General features: G+C 45.6%; 1 protein-coding gene across 1 annotated transcript in view; it reads right to left on the bottom strand.

The window, feature by feature from the left end:
- Positions 1-16031, bottom strand: part of arl5a (ADP-ribosylation factor-like 5A) — a 76998-nt gene extending 60967 nt beyond the window's left edge. The window contains exon 1 of the mRNA XM_072470721.1: positions 15661-16031. Coding sequence (XP_072326822.1) covers positions 15661-15706 — 46 coding nt within the window. The 5' untranslated portion in view covers positions 15707-16031. The remainder of the gene's footprint in view (positions 1-15660) is intronic.
- Between the last annotated feature and the right edge of the window lie 1737 nt (positions 16032-17768).

Below are 17768 nucleotides of genomic sequence, written 5' to 3'. Positions count from 1 at the left end.
TTTGTGGTGATGTTTGGGAAGATGGTGGGGAAGGGTAGATTCACGTCCCTGCCTGCAGGCCAACCATACACTCCGGCAGAGGCCTCATCCTGAGGATTCAAGCATTTGGTAATAGTGAAGTTTCATAGCTTCAATGAGAAAGAGCGGGTTCTGAGCTGGGTGAAGGAACATCGCGATTTCAAATGGGAAAGACACCCCATCATGTTACACCAAGATTTGAACAGAGCTGGCAAAGAGGGATGTGTTCAATAAAGCCAAGGCCGCCCTGTACAAAAGTGGAGTCCGATTTGGTGTGGTGGACCTGGTGCAGTTAAGAGTAACTTTCGAGGGAAAGGACTATTTATTTGAATTGCCGGGTGAGGCGGATTCCTTTGGAAAGAAATCCGGGTTGGGCGCAGTGTGATTGATTTTTTGGGGGATGTTGAGGATGGGCATGTTGAATCGTTGGGGTTCTATGTTTATTTTTGCATTTTCCTGTTCTTGGTGGGGTTGAATTTTTACAGTTAGGGCCCAGGTTTGGGGTTTAGTTTCATGTGGGGTTCTGTTCTGATCGTTATGAAAATATATCGTTCCCTGTTGGAGCACAACGGTTTATGGAGTTTTAATACTTTGCTGTGTGCAACCATTTTTTTTCACTCTAGTCGGGAGCCGCCCTGTTAACCGAAGAGTTAAAGGCTGACTACAGCTCATTATAGTAGTTTTGTTTTAAATAATGAGCTTAGTGTTCTTGTTCTGTTTAAGTTTGCTAGGTGTAGATTTTAATTGTTCACGTTCACCTTGCTGTTATCTGTATGCGTATTTGGGTGGGGTTGTATCAGAGGGTGAGGGCAAGGAGTTTACTGACAGTAACTGTAGATTTCTCTTTGTTTCATTTCGTGATTTGATGGCCAGCTTGGGTTAGCCTGTTTGCTGTACTGTTTTTGTATCTACTGGGTAATTTCTCTTGGTGGAAATGGCTGACTCCGTATTGAGAGGGGTGGGAGAACCCCAATTCGTTTGGTCACCTGGAATGTCAGGGGGTTGAACGGCCCAGTGAAAAGGTTGAGAGTATTTGCTCAACTTAAAGAGTTTAAAATTTGATGTGGTGTTTTTGCAGGAAACTCATTTGCCGGTCAGAGACCAGACAAGGAGCGGAAGGGGTGGGTGGGGCAAGTCTTTCATTTGGGCTTCGATCATAGGACCCAGGGTGCAGTAATATTAATTCGTAAAAGGGTTCCGTTTTCTGCTGTGAAAATCTTGGCCGACCCCAATGACAGACATGTTGCTGCCTGTGGCTCTTTGGTGGGCACTCCAGTGGTTCTGATTAATCCTTAATATCTATATTAATTCCAGTGGTCCTGATTAATACTTATACTCAAAACTGGGATAATGGGAATTTTATTAATAATTTGCTGGCCTCCCCGATTTAGGTTTGCATTGTGTTCTGAGCCCTTGTCTGGATCGGTCCAAGCCTAAATCTCTTGACTCCATCAGGGGTGGCCAGAGCTTTGATGTTTTTCATAGAAGATGGTTTGTTTGGGGGGGGGGGGGGGGGGCCTTGGTGCGTTTTGCATCCAGGTGATAAAACAGTTTTCATGTGCATCAGGTATACTCGCGGATGTTTTTTGTGGTGGATAGATCTCGCCTCCCTTCTATGGTGGAATATGGGGAGGCCAGTCGCTTCTTAGCTCACCAGCTGAAGTGGCAGGCGGATTACCGGGAGAACATTCAGGTACATATCTCAAGCAACAATCTGGTTTCCGCTCCTCCTCAGGTCACTCTGGCTTTTGAATCATTTTATCGGGGTCTAAATAGATTGGAGCCTCCAGCTGAGGGGTCAGTCATTACTGACTTTTTAGACAGCTTATAATCCCAGCTGTGGAGGGGGAGAGGAGCAAGGAGTTGGAATCGCCATTGGGCCCAGAGAACATTGTGAAATGCATTGGGTGGATGCAAACAAGTAAAGCCTCTGGCCCTGGCGGCCTCCCCATTGAATTTTATAAGAACTTCGCAGACCAGTTGGTACCTTTAATAATGGGTATGATTAATGACTCCCTATTCAGAGGTTTGTTGCTCTCTATCCTCACACAGACCTCTATCTCCTTTATTCTCAAGCAGACAAAAACCCAACAGAGTGTGGATCATATGGACCGATTTCTTAAATCTGGATATTAGGTTACTTGCGAAAGTGCTGGCGCTGCGAGCTGGAGCACTGCCTCCCAGAGGTGACCTCGGAAGATCAGACAGGCTTCGTTAAGAGTTGCAATTGTTAAAGTATACCACGAGCCCGGTGGTGGCCGCAACGCTAAGGATCTGGGGCCAGTGGAGACGGCACCGGAGTGCATTGGGAGCATCGGTGTGGTCCCCGATCAGGGGTAACCACCGGTTTGACCCGGGGAAGATGGACGGGGGGTTCCAGAGCTGGCATCGGGCGGGGATTGGAAGAATGGGGGACCTGTTCATCGACAGGACGTTTGCGAGCCTAGGGGCACTGGAGGAGAAGTTCGAGTTACCCCCGGGAAATGCCTTTAGATATATGCAGGTGAGGGCTTTTGTGAGGCGAGAGGTGAGTGAATTCCCGTTGCTCCCGGCACAAGAAGTTCAAGATAGGGTGATCTCGGGTGTATGGGTCGGGGAGGGCAAGGTGTCGGAAATACACCAGGAGTTGAAAGAAGAGGGGGAAGCGCTGGTAGAAGAGTTGAAGGGTAAATGGGAGGAGGAGCTGGGGGAGGAGATCGAGGAAGGTCTGTGGGCTGATGCCCTAGGTAGGGTTAATTCCTCCTCCTCGTGTGCTAGGCTCAGCCTGATACAATTTAAGGTGGTCCACAGAGCGCACTTGACGGGGGCGAGGTTGAGTAGGTTCTTTGGGGTAGAGGACAGATGTGGAAGGTGCTCAGGGAGCCCGGCGAACCATGTCCATATGTTTTGGTCATGCCCGGCACTGGAGGGGATCTGGAGAGGAGTGGCGGGAGCAATATCTCAGGTGGTGAAAGTCCGGGTCAAGCCAAGCTGGGGGCTAGCAATATTTGGAGTAGTGGACGAACCGGGAGTGCAGGAGGCGAAAGAGGCCGGCATTCTGGCCTTTGCGTCCCTAGCAGCCCGGCGAAGGATCTTGCTAATGTGGAAGGAGGCGAAGCCCCCCAGCCTGGAGGCCTGGATAAATGATATGACTGGGTTCATAAAGTTGGAGAGGATTAAGTTCGCCTTGAGGGTCTGCGCAGGGGTTTTACAGGCGGTGGCAACCGTTCCTAGACTATCTCGCGGAGCGTTAGAGGAAGGTTGGTCAGCAGCAGCAGCAACCTTGTGGGGGGTGGGGGGGGGGGGAGACACGTCCTGGGAGGAGGGGGGGGGGACTGCCTGGGAGGGTGGATGAGCAAGAGATAACATGAAGGGTTGGGGAAACTGGCACGTACGGGTGAGGGTCAGTGTGCAAAGCTGTGTAAATATATCATTTTGCCATGTATATATCTTGCTCTGCGCGATTTCTCTTTTTTTTTTGTTACGGGGGGGTGGGGGGGTTATTGTTTGTAAGGGAGAAAAATTGTGTTAAAAAACTTTAATAAATATATATATTTTTTAAAAGAGTTGCAATTGTTGGCCAATCCATGTTGCCTGCTAAACGCTGTTCTTTGTCCCTCCTCGGTGTCCAAACTGGAGGTGATTGTTTCCCGAGATGCTCAAAAGACATTTGATAGAGTGGAGTAAGATTCTTGGAGCGTTTGGTTTGGTTTGGACACAAGTTTATCTGTTGGATTTGACTATTGTATAGGGCCCCCACTGTAAGTGTTCTTAATAATGCTCTGAACTTTGGCTACTTCCCATTGAATAGGGGCACGAAACAGAGGTGTCCACTGTCTCCACTCCTGTTTGTCTTGGCAATAGAACAGCGCTAGAGTGCTGAGTTCCTCTGTTAAGTGGAGGGGGATAAATCAACCTACTTCTCTGTTTTACAGGCTATGTACCCTCTGTAGATGAGATAATGAAGCTGCTTAGGAGTTTTGGCTCCTTCTCTGGATGCAGGTTCAACTTTGACAAGAGTGAATGCTTTCCAATCAATCCCCTAGGGAGGAGAGCCCACCTGGAGATGCTATCTTTTACCTTACCAGGACTAGTTTTCATTATCTGGGGGTCCATGTGGCCCACAATTTGGCCTCACTTCATTAATCTAATCTGGTTGATGGTGTCAAGTCTGATTTGCAGAGGTGGGATAACCTCCCTGTCCTTGGTGGGCAAGGTTCAGTATATTAAAATGAACATACTCCCGAGATTTTTATTTATTTTTCAATGCTCCCCCATTTGTCGCCCCAAGTTCTGCTTTGGTGGAGGTCTCTTACTCCATCCAGTGCCTCGGTTTGATTGGGGGATCATGTGATTTTTTTAAATTTGGAGAAGGTTTTTTTTTAGTAATCTTTATTGTCACAAGTTTGGGTTTGCACTGAGTGCTGAAGTTGGTGCATTTGAGTGCGATAGTGAGAGTTTGGTGACCGAGGGAGTATAAGGCTTCATTTTTATCTAAAGTTTAGTCTTTCTTTTATTTAGTTAATTAACTTAAAAGTTGCTGTTTGGTTTAGAAGAAGGTGAATTTTCAATAAGCTTTAAACAGGCTTCTACTTGTAGGCACTTGCAGCTGGAGCTTGTTAATTAGTTAATTGGATTAGGCCAGTTTTCAGAGGGTAGATTCACAGTATAAAAGTGATCCCCTACAGTGCAGACTTTGTTTGCACTGAGTGCTGAATTTGGTGCATTTGAGTGCGATAGTGAGAGTTTGGTGACCGAGGGAGTATAAGGGTTCATTTTTATCTAAAATTTAGTCTTTCTTTTATTTAGTTAATTAACTTAAAAGTTGCTGTTTGGTTTAGAAGAAGGTGAATTTTCAATAAGCTTTAAACAGGCTTCTACTTGTAGGCACTTGCAGCTGGAGCTTGTTAATTAGTTAATTGGATTAGGCCAGTTTTCAGAGGCTAGATTCACAGTATGAAAGTGATCCCCTACAGTGCAGACTTTGTTTGCACTGAGTGCTGAATTTGGTGCATTTGAGTGCGATAGTGAGAGTTTGGTGACCGAGGGAGTGCTGAATTTGGTGCATTTGAGTGCGATAGTGAGAGTTTGGTGACCGAGGGAGTGCTGAATTTGGTGCATTTGAGTGCGATAGTGAGAGTTTGGTGACCGAGGGAGTGCTGAATTTGGTGCATTTGAGTGCGATAGTGAGAGTTTGGTGACCGAGGGAGTTGGGTGAGGAGGGAGTAAGGTGCTCCTTTCATTTTGTTTCCGACATTTCCGCAAAGAGAGCGAAGAGAGCCAGGAGTTTACAGAAAGTGTAGCTGACTGAAAGCAGGGTCGGAGGGCGGAGATCTAGTTAGTCCACAGGGCAGCTATATTCTGTCAGGTAAGAGGGGATGGAGGCTAGGCCAGTTACATGCTCCTCCTGTAGGATGTGGGTGGTGAGGGATACCACCGGTGTCCCCGCTGACTATACCTGCGGGAAGTGCACCCAACTTCAGCTCCTCAAAGACCGTGTTAGGGAACTGGAGCTGAAGCTGGATGAACTTCGGATCATCCGGGAGGCAGAGGGGGTGATTGAGAAGAGTTACAAGGAGGTAACGACACCCAAGGTACAGGACAAGAATAGCTGGGTTACAGTCAGGGGGAAAAAAACAAACAGGCAGAAAGTGCAGAGATCCCTCGTGGCCGTTCCCCTTCAAAACAAGTATACCGTTTTGGATGCTGTTTGGGGGGGGGGGGGTGACCTACCGGGGGAAGGCCCTAGAGCCAGGTCTCTGTCACTGAGTCTGGCTCTGGGGCTCAGAAGGGAAGGGGGGAGAATAGAAAAGCAATAGTTGTAGGAGATTCAATGGTTAGGGGAATAGATAGGAGATTCTGTGGTCGCGAGCGAGACTCCCGGAAGGTATGTTGCCTCCCGGGTGCCAGGGCCAGGGATGTCTCGGATCGTGTCTTCAGGATCCTTAAGGGGGTGGGTGAGCAGCCAGAAGTCGTGGTGCACATTGGTACCAACGACATAGGTAGGAAAAGGGGTGTGGAGGTAATAAACAAGTTTAGGGAGTTAGGCTGGAAGTTAAAAGCCAGGACAGACAGAGTTGTCATCTCTGGTTTGTTGCCGGTGCCACGTGATAGCGAGGCTAGGAATAGGGAGAGAGTGCAGTTGAACACGTGGCTGCAGGAATGGTGTAGGAGGGAGGGCTTCAGGTATTTGGATAATTGGAGCACATTCTGGGGAAGGTGGGACCTGTACAAGCAGGACGGGTTGCATCTGAACCAGAGGGGCACCAATATCCTGAGAGGGAGGTTTTCTAGTACTCTTCGGGAGGGTTTAAACTAATTTGGCTGGGGAATGGGAACCGGATTTGTAGTCCAGCAACTAAGGTAGTCGATATTCAGGACGCCAAAGCGTGTAACGAGGCAGCGGGGAAGGGAACACTGACAAAGGAGAGTACTTGCAGGCACGGAGATGGGTTGAAGTGTGTATACTTCAACGCAAGAAGCATCAGGAATAAGGTGGGTGAACTTAAGGCATGGATCGGTACTTGGGACTACGATGTGGTGGCCATCACGGAAACTTGGATAGAAGAGGGGCAGAAATGGCTGTTGGAGGTCCCTGGTTATAGATGTTTCAATAAGATTAGGGAGGGTGGTAAAAGAGGTGGGGGGGGTGGCATTATTAATTAGAGATAGTATAACAGCTGCAGAAAGGCAGTTCGAGGAGTATCTGCCTACTGAGGTAGTATGGGTTGAAGTCAGAAATAGGAAAGGAGCAGTCACCTTGTTAGGAGTTTTCTCTAGGCCCCCCAATAGTAGCAGAGATGTGGAGGAACAGATTGGGAAACAGATTTTGGAAAGGTGCAGAAGTCATAGGGTAGTAGTCTTGGGTGACTTTAACTTCCCAAATATTGAGTGGAAACTCTTTAGATCAAATAGTTTGGATGGGGTGGTGTTTGTGCAGTGTGTCCAGGAAGCTTTTCTAAGTATGTAGATTGTCCGACCAGAGGAGGGGCAATATTGGATTTAGTACTGGGTAATGAGCCAGGGCAAGTGATAGATTTGTTAGTGGGGGAGCATTTTGGAGATAGTGACCACAATTCTGTGACTTTCACTTTAGTAATGGAGAGGGATAGGTACGTGCAACAGGGCAAGGTTTACAATTGGGGGAAGGGTAAATACGATGTTGTCAGACAAGAATTGAAGTGCATAAGTTGGGAACATAGGCTGGCAGGGAAGGACACAAGTGAAATGTGGAACTTGTTCAAGGAACAGGTGCTACGTGTCTTTGATATGTATGTCCCTGTCAGGCAGGGAAGAGATGGTCGAGTGAGGGAACCATGGTTGACAAGAGAGGTTGAATGTCTTGTTAAGAGGAAAAAGGTGACTTATGTAAGGCTGAGGAAACAAGGTTCAGACAGGGCATTGGAGGGATACAAGATAGCCAGGAGGGAACTGAAGAAAGGGATTAGGAGAGCTAAGAGAGGGCATGAACAATCTTTGGCGGGTAGGATCAAGGAAAACCTCAAGGCCTTTTACACATATGTGAGAAATATGAGAATGACTAGAGCGAGGGTAGGTCCGATCAAGGACAGTAGCGGGAGATTGTGTATTGAGTCTGAAGAGATAGGAGAGGTCTTGAACGAGTACTTTTCTTCTGTATTTACAAATGAGAGGGGCGATATTGTTGGAGAGGACAGTGTGAAACAGATTGGTAAGCTCGAGGAAATACTTGTTAGGAAGGAAGATGTGTTGGGCATTTTGAAAAACTTGAGGATAGACAAGTCCCCCGGGCCTGACGGGATATATCCAAGGATTCTATGGGAAGTAAGAGATGAAATTGCAGAGCCGTTGGCAATGATCTTTTCGTCCTCACTGTCAACATGGGTGGTACCAGGGGATTGGAGAGTGGCGAATGTCGTGCCCCTGTTCAAAAAAGGGACTAGGGATAACCCTGGGAATTACAGGCCAGTTAGTCTTACTTCAGTGGTAGGCAAAGTAATGGAAAGGGTACTGAAGTATAGGATTTCTGAGCATCTGGAAAGACACTGCTTGATTAGGGATAGTCAGCACGGATTTGTGAGGGGTAGGTCTTGCCTTACAAATCTTATTGAATTCTTTGAGGAGGTGACCAAGCATGTGGATGAAGGTAAAGCAGTGGATGTAGTGTACATGGATTTTAGTAAGGCATTTGATAAAGTTCCCCATGGTAGGCTTATGCAGAAAGTAAGGAGGCATGGGATAGTGGGAAATTTGGCCAGTTGGATAACGAACTGGCTAACCGATAGAAGTCAGAGAGTGGTGGTGGATAGCAAATATTCAGCCTGGATCCCAGTTACCAGTGGCGTACCGTAGGGATCAGTTCTGGGTCCTCTGCTGTTTGTGATTTTCATTAATGACTTGGATGAGGGAGTTGAAGGGTGGGTCAGTAAATTTGCAGACGATACGAAGATTGGTGGAGTTGTGGATAGTAAGGAGGGCTGTTGTCGGCTGCAAAGAGACATAGATAGGATGCAGAGCTGGGCTGAGAAGTGGCAGATGGAGTTTAACCCTGAAAAGTGTGAGGTTGTCCATTTTGGAAGGACAAATATGAATGCGGAATACAGGGTTAACGGTAGAGTTCTTGGCAATGTGGAGGAGCAGAGAGATCTTGGGGTCTATGTTCATACATCTTTGAAAGTTGCCACTCAAGTGGATAGAGCTGTGAAGAAGGCCTATGGTGTGCTCGCGTTCATTAACAGAGGGATTGAATTTAAGAGCCGTGAGGTGATGATGCAGCTGTACAAAACTTTGGTAAGGCCACATTTGGAGTACTGTCTGGTCGCCTCATTTTAGGAAGGATGTGGAAGCTTTGGAAAAGGTGCAAAGAAGATTTACCAGGATGTTGCCTGGAATGGAGAGTAGGTCTTACGAGGAAAGGTTGAGGGTGCTAGGCCTTTTCTCATTAGAACGGAGAAGGATGAGGGGCGACTTGATAGAGGTTTATAAGATGATCAGGGGAATAGATAGAGTAGACAGTCAGAGACATTTTCCCCGGGTGGAACAAACCATTACAAGGGGACATAAATTTAAGGTGAAAGGTGGAAGATATAGGAGGGATATCAGAGGTAGGTTCTTTACCCAGAGAGTAGTGGGGGCATGGAATGCACTGCCTGTGGAAGTAGTTGAGTCGGAAACATTAGGGACCTTCAAGCAGCTATTGGATAGGTACATGGATTACAGTAAAATGATAGTGTAGATTTATTTGTTCTCAAGGGCAGCACGGTAGCATTGTGGATAGCAAAATTGCTTCACAGCTCCAGGGTCCCAGGTTCGATTCCGGCTTGGGTCACTGTCTGTGCGGAGTCTGCACGTCCTCCCAGTGTCTGCATGGGTTTCCTCCGGGTGCTCCGGTTTCCTCCCACAGTCCAAAGATGTGCGGGTTAGGTGAATTGGCCAATGATAAATTGCCCTTAATGTCAAAATTGCCCTTGGTGTTGGGTGGAGGTGTTGCGTTTGGGTAGGGTGCTCTTTCCAAGAGCCGGTGCAGACTCGAGGGGCCGAATGGCCTCCTTCTGCACTGTAAATTCAATGATAATCTATGATTAATCTAGGACAAAGGTTCGGCACAACATCGTGGACCGAAGGGCCTGTTCTGTGCTGTATTTTCTATGTTCTATGTTCTAAGTAGGTTTATACTAACACTGCAATTAAGTTACTGTGAAAAGCCCCTAGTCACCATTTTTCGGCGCCTGTTCGGGTACACAGAGGGAGAATTCAGAATGTCCAATTCACCTCACAAGCACGTCTTTCGGGACTTGTGGGAGGAAACCGGAGCACCCGGAAGAAACCCACGCAGACATGAGGATAACGTGCAGACTCCGCGTCGACAGTGACCCAAGCTGGGAATCAAACCTGGGACCCTGGTGCTGTGAAGCAACAGTGCTACCCACTGGGCTACCGTGCCGTCCATTAACTACACCATTAGAGGGTCGGTAGAAGGATTCTATCTAAGATGGCAGCCATTCATTTTTTTTTTTAAGGAGCTCGTCACCGTTAGAGGGTTAATTTAGTTTTTTGGGGTTATGTTAACATGTGCTTTTGCAGGTTAGTCTCATTCTTTTATTGTGTAATTCCAATTAATTGTTTTGCATGATTTTCGCTATGAAAATTTTTACATTTCTTTTTAAAAGTCCATAATGGAATCAAAACCCACGAACTTGCCGCAAACATGAGTTAGATGACTACTCTGTGAATAAACGCTGCTGTCAAAATTTTCATGTTAAGAAATGTATTCGCTAACAATGAGCAATTGTGCATAGCTTTAAACTCTTCTACTTGCCTCATGAATTCAATCAATTACACATTATGTTGTTATATATTCTCCACATACTTAAATGAAGCTGGCAGCAGGAGTTGTTTGTGAAACGGTTTCAGATTCACTGAAGACCTTTCTTGGTGATCCTTATCATAGTGCAAAGAATTGAATGGATTTTTTAGCCAGTTTGAAAATGAAGAATTTGAGGACATGATTTGGCAGTATACTTCACTTTGCGAATTAGAAGGATCTCACGTTATCAACAACAAAAAGAGGTAGAGAAGCAATTCAAAGACAGTGAATCCACAGAAAGCATGAAGCCCAGATTAGATCAGCAGAAAACCGAAGGAACCATAGAAAGAAAACATAGAAAAGTTACATCGCAGAAAGAGGCCTTGGCCCAAAAGGCAACTATGCCCACGTGTCCTTTGTTGCTTCTATTTCAGCTTTCAATATCATGCAACCAACAAACTCAAAAACCTCAATGCCAATTCCACTCTCCTACTTTGGATGTGATTTCCTTCACAATAGCACCCAACAGGTATTAGTTTCTGGGATTTATTCGAGCCCATGTTAACGAATATTGGATCTCCTCGGGGCTGTGTACCTTCACCGTTGCTTTTCATCCCTACACAAATTACTGTCAATCAGAACACAACAAATTAATGATCCTTAAGTATGCTGATGATACAGTACTTGTAGATCTTATAAGGAACAGTGAAGTAAAGTAGAGGAACTCGTGGAGAAGTTCGTAAAATGGTGCCATGAGAACTCTCTTAACAGGAACAAAAGAATTAGTTACAGACTTTAGGAAAAAGCCAGCTAACAATATTGTTCTGGTGAGGATTCATGATGTGCACAATGTAGTTGTCACCAGCTACAAGTATCTTGGTATCAATGTAGTTGTTACCAGCTACAAGTATCCTGGTATCAAAGTAGATAGGTTGAATTGGGAACCGTGTACAGATGTGCTAAAATTAAAATCCTTTCAAGTAGATCCTACTATTATGATGAAACTCTTCAATGCAGCTGTAGTTGAGAGTGCTATCCTTTGTGGATGTCTCTCCTGATACGGTAGTCTTAGGAAGTCAGACTAAGGGTGCAGAGCTTATTGAACCAGGCAGGAAGGATATTTGATGAGCATATCTTTCTTGACAAAATATGCTTCGAAGAATTTTGACAAAAGTGTCATGTGCAAAGAGAATCACCCCTTGTCTCAGTATTACTATTTGATGCATTCGGAGAAAAGGGGAAAATCCTTCAGCTACAGGTCAAATCGGTTCTTGAGCTCAGTTGTGCTCTTTTCAATAAGAACTTTTAACGGGAGTTTGATGACAGGGGCTGTTTAGCACAGGGCTAAATCGCTGGCTTTGAAAGCAGACCAAAGGTAGGCCAGCAGCATGGTTCAATTCCCGTAACAGCCTCCCCGAACAGGCGCCGGAATGTGGCGACTAGGGGCTTTTCACAGTAACTTCATTGAAGCCTACTTGTGACAATAAGCGATTTTCATTTTCATTTCATGAGTGGATGAGGATAGACACTCATGATGGAAGTCTCTGCCTGATTATTTTAATTCATTGGAATAGTTTTAATACATATTGATCAAAGTTAGGCCTCTGAGATAGGGTCCATTTCTTTCTTTTTATTGTTATTAATTTATATGTAATCTTTGAATGAACATACAACGTACCCAAAATGAATTTCCATATGGACGATAAAGAAATTGAGTCGAAGGCTTTAAAACTTGCAAATTGCATAGTTCCTATTGTTTGTAAAGTTTTTACTCAACAAACCAAATCTTTGGTAGTTACTGCCATCAAGACTATGTGGTTCAAAGTGTTCCCTGAGATGTCAACAGTGACTGCAAGACTCAGTAGCTATTTTTAGAGTTGGAATTCAAGGGGATGCGGATTTCATGGAGTGTTCTATTTCAAACACAATTGTGACAATTTTACAACACAAACACGTTTGCCAGATTGTCCATTACTATCTATTTGCATTCTGAACTTTTAGCCTGAAATATTGTTCATCCATTTTTGCTTTCTAAGAAAATTTATTTTTCGAGCCTTAGCCCCCTGTGTAGCGGTTAACAGACTTTATAGATGAAAAAAGTCCCCCTGTAAAAAGTTGGTTAACGCCCTCCCATTTTGCACAAAACATTAAAAATAATAATTAAAACAAACAACAACTTCTCCTTTGAGTTAGATTTGGTGGATTAACGGGCATCAGAGGCAAAATAAATACTTTGATCAGTGCTTCACCTGAATAAACATGTGAAGTTGAGAAAACGGTCCTGCTACCTCAGTTTAAATTCAATGCAGAATGTCGGCACATGGCAGATGCAATCGTCACTTCAGCCCACAACACATAACTGTCCCTGGTTCAACAGTCTCACTTACCACAAATGGCTGGTGTTAGAAACTGATGCCACAAACAATTCAGTTTGAAGGTTGCAGATTAACAGCGAGCTAATCCCATCCAACAACAGTCAAGAATGTGGATGTAGACAATCATAGAATTTACAATGCAGAAGGAGGTCATTCGGCCCATCGAGTCTACACCAGCCCTTGAAAGAGCACTCTACCCAAGACCACACCACCACACTATCCCCGCAACCCAGTAACCGCACCTAACCGTTGGGACACTAAGGGGCAATTTAGCATGGTCAATCCACTTAACCTGTATATCTTTTGACTGCGGGAGGAAATCGGAGCACCCGGAGGAAACCCACGCAGACACGGGGAGAAATGCAAACTCCACACAGCCACCCGAGGCTAGAATTGAACCAGGGTCCCTGGAGCTGTGAAGCAGCAGTGCGAATCACTGTGCCACCAACCAACGTATGTTTGAAGTACAAAACACACTTAAAAATATTCTTTACTTGATGTTGAAATGAATATATTGCACATATCTGAACTAGTGGTTTATGCACAAGAAACCAATTACTCTTTTCACAATTCATGTTATTGGTGCCACTTAGTGGTTATGTTGGCGTAAACTATTGGTCACAAGGTGTGCCTATGCAATGATACCTTTTATAATATAAACCACTGTTCCCTTGTATGCAACATTATCGTTTATTCACATCACTGTCAAAATGAAAGAATTCAGGCTTGTGATAGCATACAAGATACTAGTGGTGATGAGCATAGGTTTTTTGGTCTTTTAATTAATGCCTTTAGATTGCCAGTTTTCCAAAGAAGTGGTTTTCACAACATAAAGGACATTAATTCCCTTTCTGCAATCCTTGAACTTGTTTTTCCCTTTTTACATGTTCAACATTTTTGAAGGTTGATATTTTAGTCTAAAGGAACTGTATCCCAAAATATTAACCTATCTTTCTACAAATACTGACAGGCCTGTAAATGTTTTAAAGTAATAGAGAAGATCTTTTTTAAGTAAGTGGGAGATGAAATGAAAAATGAAATGATGAATTAAGATGAAATTCTTTTCATCCAGAAGGTCATGGCAATCTGGAGCTCACTAATTGAAAGGGTACTTTCATCACAACTCTCATCACATTTAAAAAGTTAGACACCAAGTGCAGCTCTGTTAGTACGAGAATTTCTGACTGTGGGAACAATGTATTGATAGAAACAGAAAACATATCCCCAATTGAATGTTCACTCACATCAGTTTAGAAATTGAAGGAACCATACCCTGATCTTTTATATAGTCTTTTAACTCTCAAACAGATCTTGGTTGAGCTAAAGTCAAACATCTTATAAGACCGCCTCAAGGAGTTTTGAGATTACTTCTGAACACGGCGTATAACTTCATTCTGCAAGGTGGCGAGTGAAGATGGATTTGAAAAGTGCTCAAGCAATCCAACCGGGTTTCCGCCATTTAAAAAGGTAGCTGTCAGGGAAAACAACTCTTCCATTTGCACTAAATACAATTCTCGGTGTGTAATATGCCTGTTATTACCAGTTGCACTTTGGAGTAATCAGCAGTAATACTGTGACTAGTGTATAATAAAGCTTCAGAGCATTAAAAAGGCCAACCACTAGTACTTTATTGCAAAATAGAACTTTTCTTATCTATTTTGCCACATAGACAAGGTTCACTGTTGCGTTTTAATTTTCCTAACTCTTGCAGGTAATTTTTTATTTTCTACAGAGCTCATGAACATTACTAACATAGAAAACAGTATTAACTTTAATTTGCAACTCCAGCAATAAGTGCAGTTAAGCTCTGTATTGAAAAAGTCTACATCAGGGAATGCCAGAGTACATATAACACACCTTCACTATCACATGGGGCCAAACGTGGCAGTTAAATGAGAATGTATTTCTTAACCAAATTTGGAAGAAACATTCTGACAGACAATTTTTCTTTTAGTTATACAATAATCATGATCAAATAACACTTTTCTCACAAACTATTTTTGACAAGTCACACCATGAACCAGGTTCCATGGTTCTTACGCTCGGTTGCCACTGATTTTCAGCTTCAGTCTGCAAAACAGAAACTAACGCTCAAACACTTCATAAACTAAGAACATTGAAATAAAACACTCCACAACCACAAGAACCAGAAAGCAAAACTTGCACCATTGCGACCGACAGCATAGACCTCAAGTAATCCTAGATTATGCTCACACAGATAGAAGACAAAGCCTCCTTTTTAAATTTAACACTAACTCATCCCTGAACAAGTTGAATATATGCCTTATTATAATGCATAACTCATGGAACCTGACGTGCATTGCAGTCAAATTAGGTGTACAACGGTTGATGTGTCTATTTGATTGCACTTGGACTCACAATGATGCACATTTAAAACAGAATCAGGAAAAACGTCAACAGCGAGGTTCAGAATCAAAAAGTGTTTCTGCTGAACAAAATTATTAGCAATGTCCAAAAGTTACTAATGAGAGTGGATGAGTCAGATATCGTAAACGAGAAGTAGCGAAGTGGATACGGAAGTCAAAACAGAAAGAAACTGGAAACGCTTAAATCCACTGCCTTGTTATTTAGTAAGACTAAGCCCAAATAAATAGAGTAAGGCTGGATAGGTCAGACCAGACGTGAAGCTCAATGGATCTGAAGTTGTGAGCGAATTGAACCTCGCTGGTCAGATACAATTGAGACAGATTAAATAGCTTGGCTCTGGCCAACACTGTAAATGAGACTGAGGCTGATTTTAGAAACAATTGATTAAAGCAGGTAGGACAAGAGAGAGAGGGAGGGAGAATAAATAAGTCAAATTGTGACAGTGAATGAATCGAATATAACAATGGGTGAGTGAGGCTGTGTGTGGGCAGTCAGCGTCCCCGAGGTGGAGTTGTCAGGGCTGCGATTCTGTGAGAGGGGTTTAAGTGAGCAGTCAGACACCCCCAGCCCAACCCCGGCTCTCTCAAGCACTTTACCCGCTGCTCTGGGCCCCACCTTGGTGGTTGAAGAGTCTCCAGAGTTTGGTGAAGATGATTCCCATTCTCCAGGCAGGCTGGGCCTGTGGCAACGGTCTCGCCAGCGACAAGGCCGGGGCCTCCTGCCAGGGGCCCGGGTACTAGAGCGGCGGCGGCGGCGGCTGGTGGTGGTGGTCCGGATACTGGCCTCAGTCCCACTCCCTCGGTGTGAAGCAGCGAACCGATAACAACCAGGAATGCTCCCTCTCCAAAGGCCCTTGCCTCAATAGCGACCGCTGGTCAGCGACGTTAGCCGCGGAGAAACGGCCATCGCGCCCGGCCTAAAAGATGCACAATCGCCCACCGGCCTTTCCGTTCCGCCGGGGAGCCAACTGCACCTGCGCACTAACCCCGGACCCCCGCAGAGCAGTGCGCCTGCGCGCCAACCCGCCGGCAGCTGCCCGCACCTGCGCGCCAGACGTCAGTTTGCCGTGCGCGCGCTGGGTGCTGACGCGCCGGCATTGCGCCTGCGCTCTAAGGTTACACACAGGGTGGCTTACCCACCTGCACAGGTCTGCAGGTCCTCCCCAGTGGAACCAAGACTGAGGTCAAACAAGGCTGGAAACCATAGAATCCCGACAGTGCAGAAGGGGGCCATTCGGCCCATCGAGTCTGCACTGACCCTCTGAAAGAGCCCCCTACCCAGGCCCACTCCACCACCCTTTCACTGTAGCCCCACCTAGCGACAATTTAGCACATCCAATCTAGCTAACCTAATCTTTGGAATGTGGGAGGAAACTCGAGCACCCGGAGAAAACTCACGCAGACACGGGAAGAATGTGCAGACTCTGCACAGTCACCCAAAGTCGGAATCCAATCCAGGCCCCTGGCGCTGTGAGACAGCAGTGCTAAGTGCTGTGTCATCGCATCACCCCTTGTCTGCATCTTCTTCGCCAAACCTCCAACAACCTACCCCAAGGCATTGAAATACTTTACTTTTTTAATGTATTTTATTCTAAACATGTGTTAAAATACAACAGAAACTACACTCCACAACACACATTCCACAGTTTGTACATTTTTTTCCCTTTTACCCCGTCCCCCTTCCTCCTTGATGAACAGTTCCTCAAACATCGTCATGAACATCCCTCACTATGCCTTGAAGCCCTCCGCTGACCCCTTCAACTCAAATGTAATTTTTCCAACCGGGGAAAATCATATACAAGCCCCAGCCAGGCCGCCACCCTCGGCGGCTTATCCAACCTCCAATTTAGCAAGATCCTTCACCGGCCAACTAGAGAAGCAAAGGCCACATCATCGACTCACTTCCCATCCAGCAACTCCGGCAAATCCAATACCCCAAAGATCGCCACCATTGGGTCCGGCCTGACCTCCACCCTCACAATCTTAGAAAGCGTCCCAAACACCGCTTCCCAGTATCTCTCCAGCTTCTCGCAGCACCAGAACGTGTGCGCATGATTCGCCAGTCTCCCCCACACTTCTCGCACTCATCGGCCATCCCTTGGAGGAACCCATTTATCCTCGCCTGGGTAATAGGCACCCTGTGCACCACCTTGAACTGAATCATGCTCACCCTCGCACAGGAGGAGGCTGAATTCACCCTATGCAACGCCTCGCACCACAGTCCCCAGCCTATCTTCCCCCCCCCCCCCCCGCCCAACTCCTCCTCCCATTTGTCCTTTATCCTCACACCCCTGTTCCCCCAACCACCCGTATATATCCCCAATCCTACCCTCTCCTAACTCATCCGGGAACAGCAGTTGCTCCAATAAGGTGTACTCCTGGGAAACGTCCTCCACTCCTCACCTGCATATATCTAAATTCACTCCCTCTCGGCAACTTAAATTCTCACACAACTCATCCAGACTTGCAAATTTTCCTTCCAAGTACAAGTCACTCGCCCTCACTAGCCCCGCCTTCCTCCACTTCCCATATATCCCATCCATCTCCCCCTTAAATCTATGGTTCCCACACAGTGGTGTCAACATCGACATTCCTTCCAATTTAAAGTGTTTCCTCAGCTGATTCCACATCCTGACCATCGACAAAATCACTGGGTGCCCGTACACTTTCCCGGAGCTGGTGGCAGTGGAGCCATCACCATAGCCCTCAAATTGGTACCCCTAC

The sequence above is a fragment of the Scyliorhinus torazame genome, chromosome 2, assembly GCF_047496885.1.
Source record: "Scyliorhinus torazame isolate Kashiwa2021f chromosome 2, sScyTor2.1, whole genome shotgun sequence".
Taxonomy (NCBI): Eukaryota; Metazoa; Chordata; class Chondrichthyes; order Carcharhiniformes; family Scyliorhinidae; genus Scyliorhinus; species Scyliorhinus torazame.
This window is presented reverse-complemented; position numbering and strand designations above follow the sequence as displayed.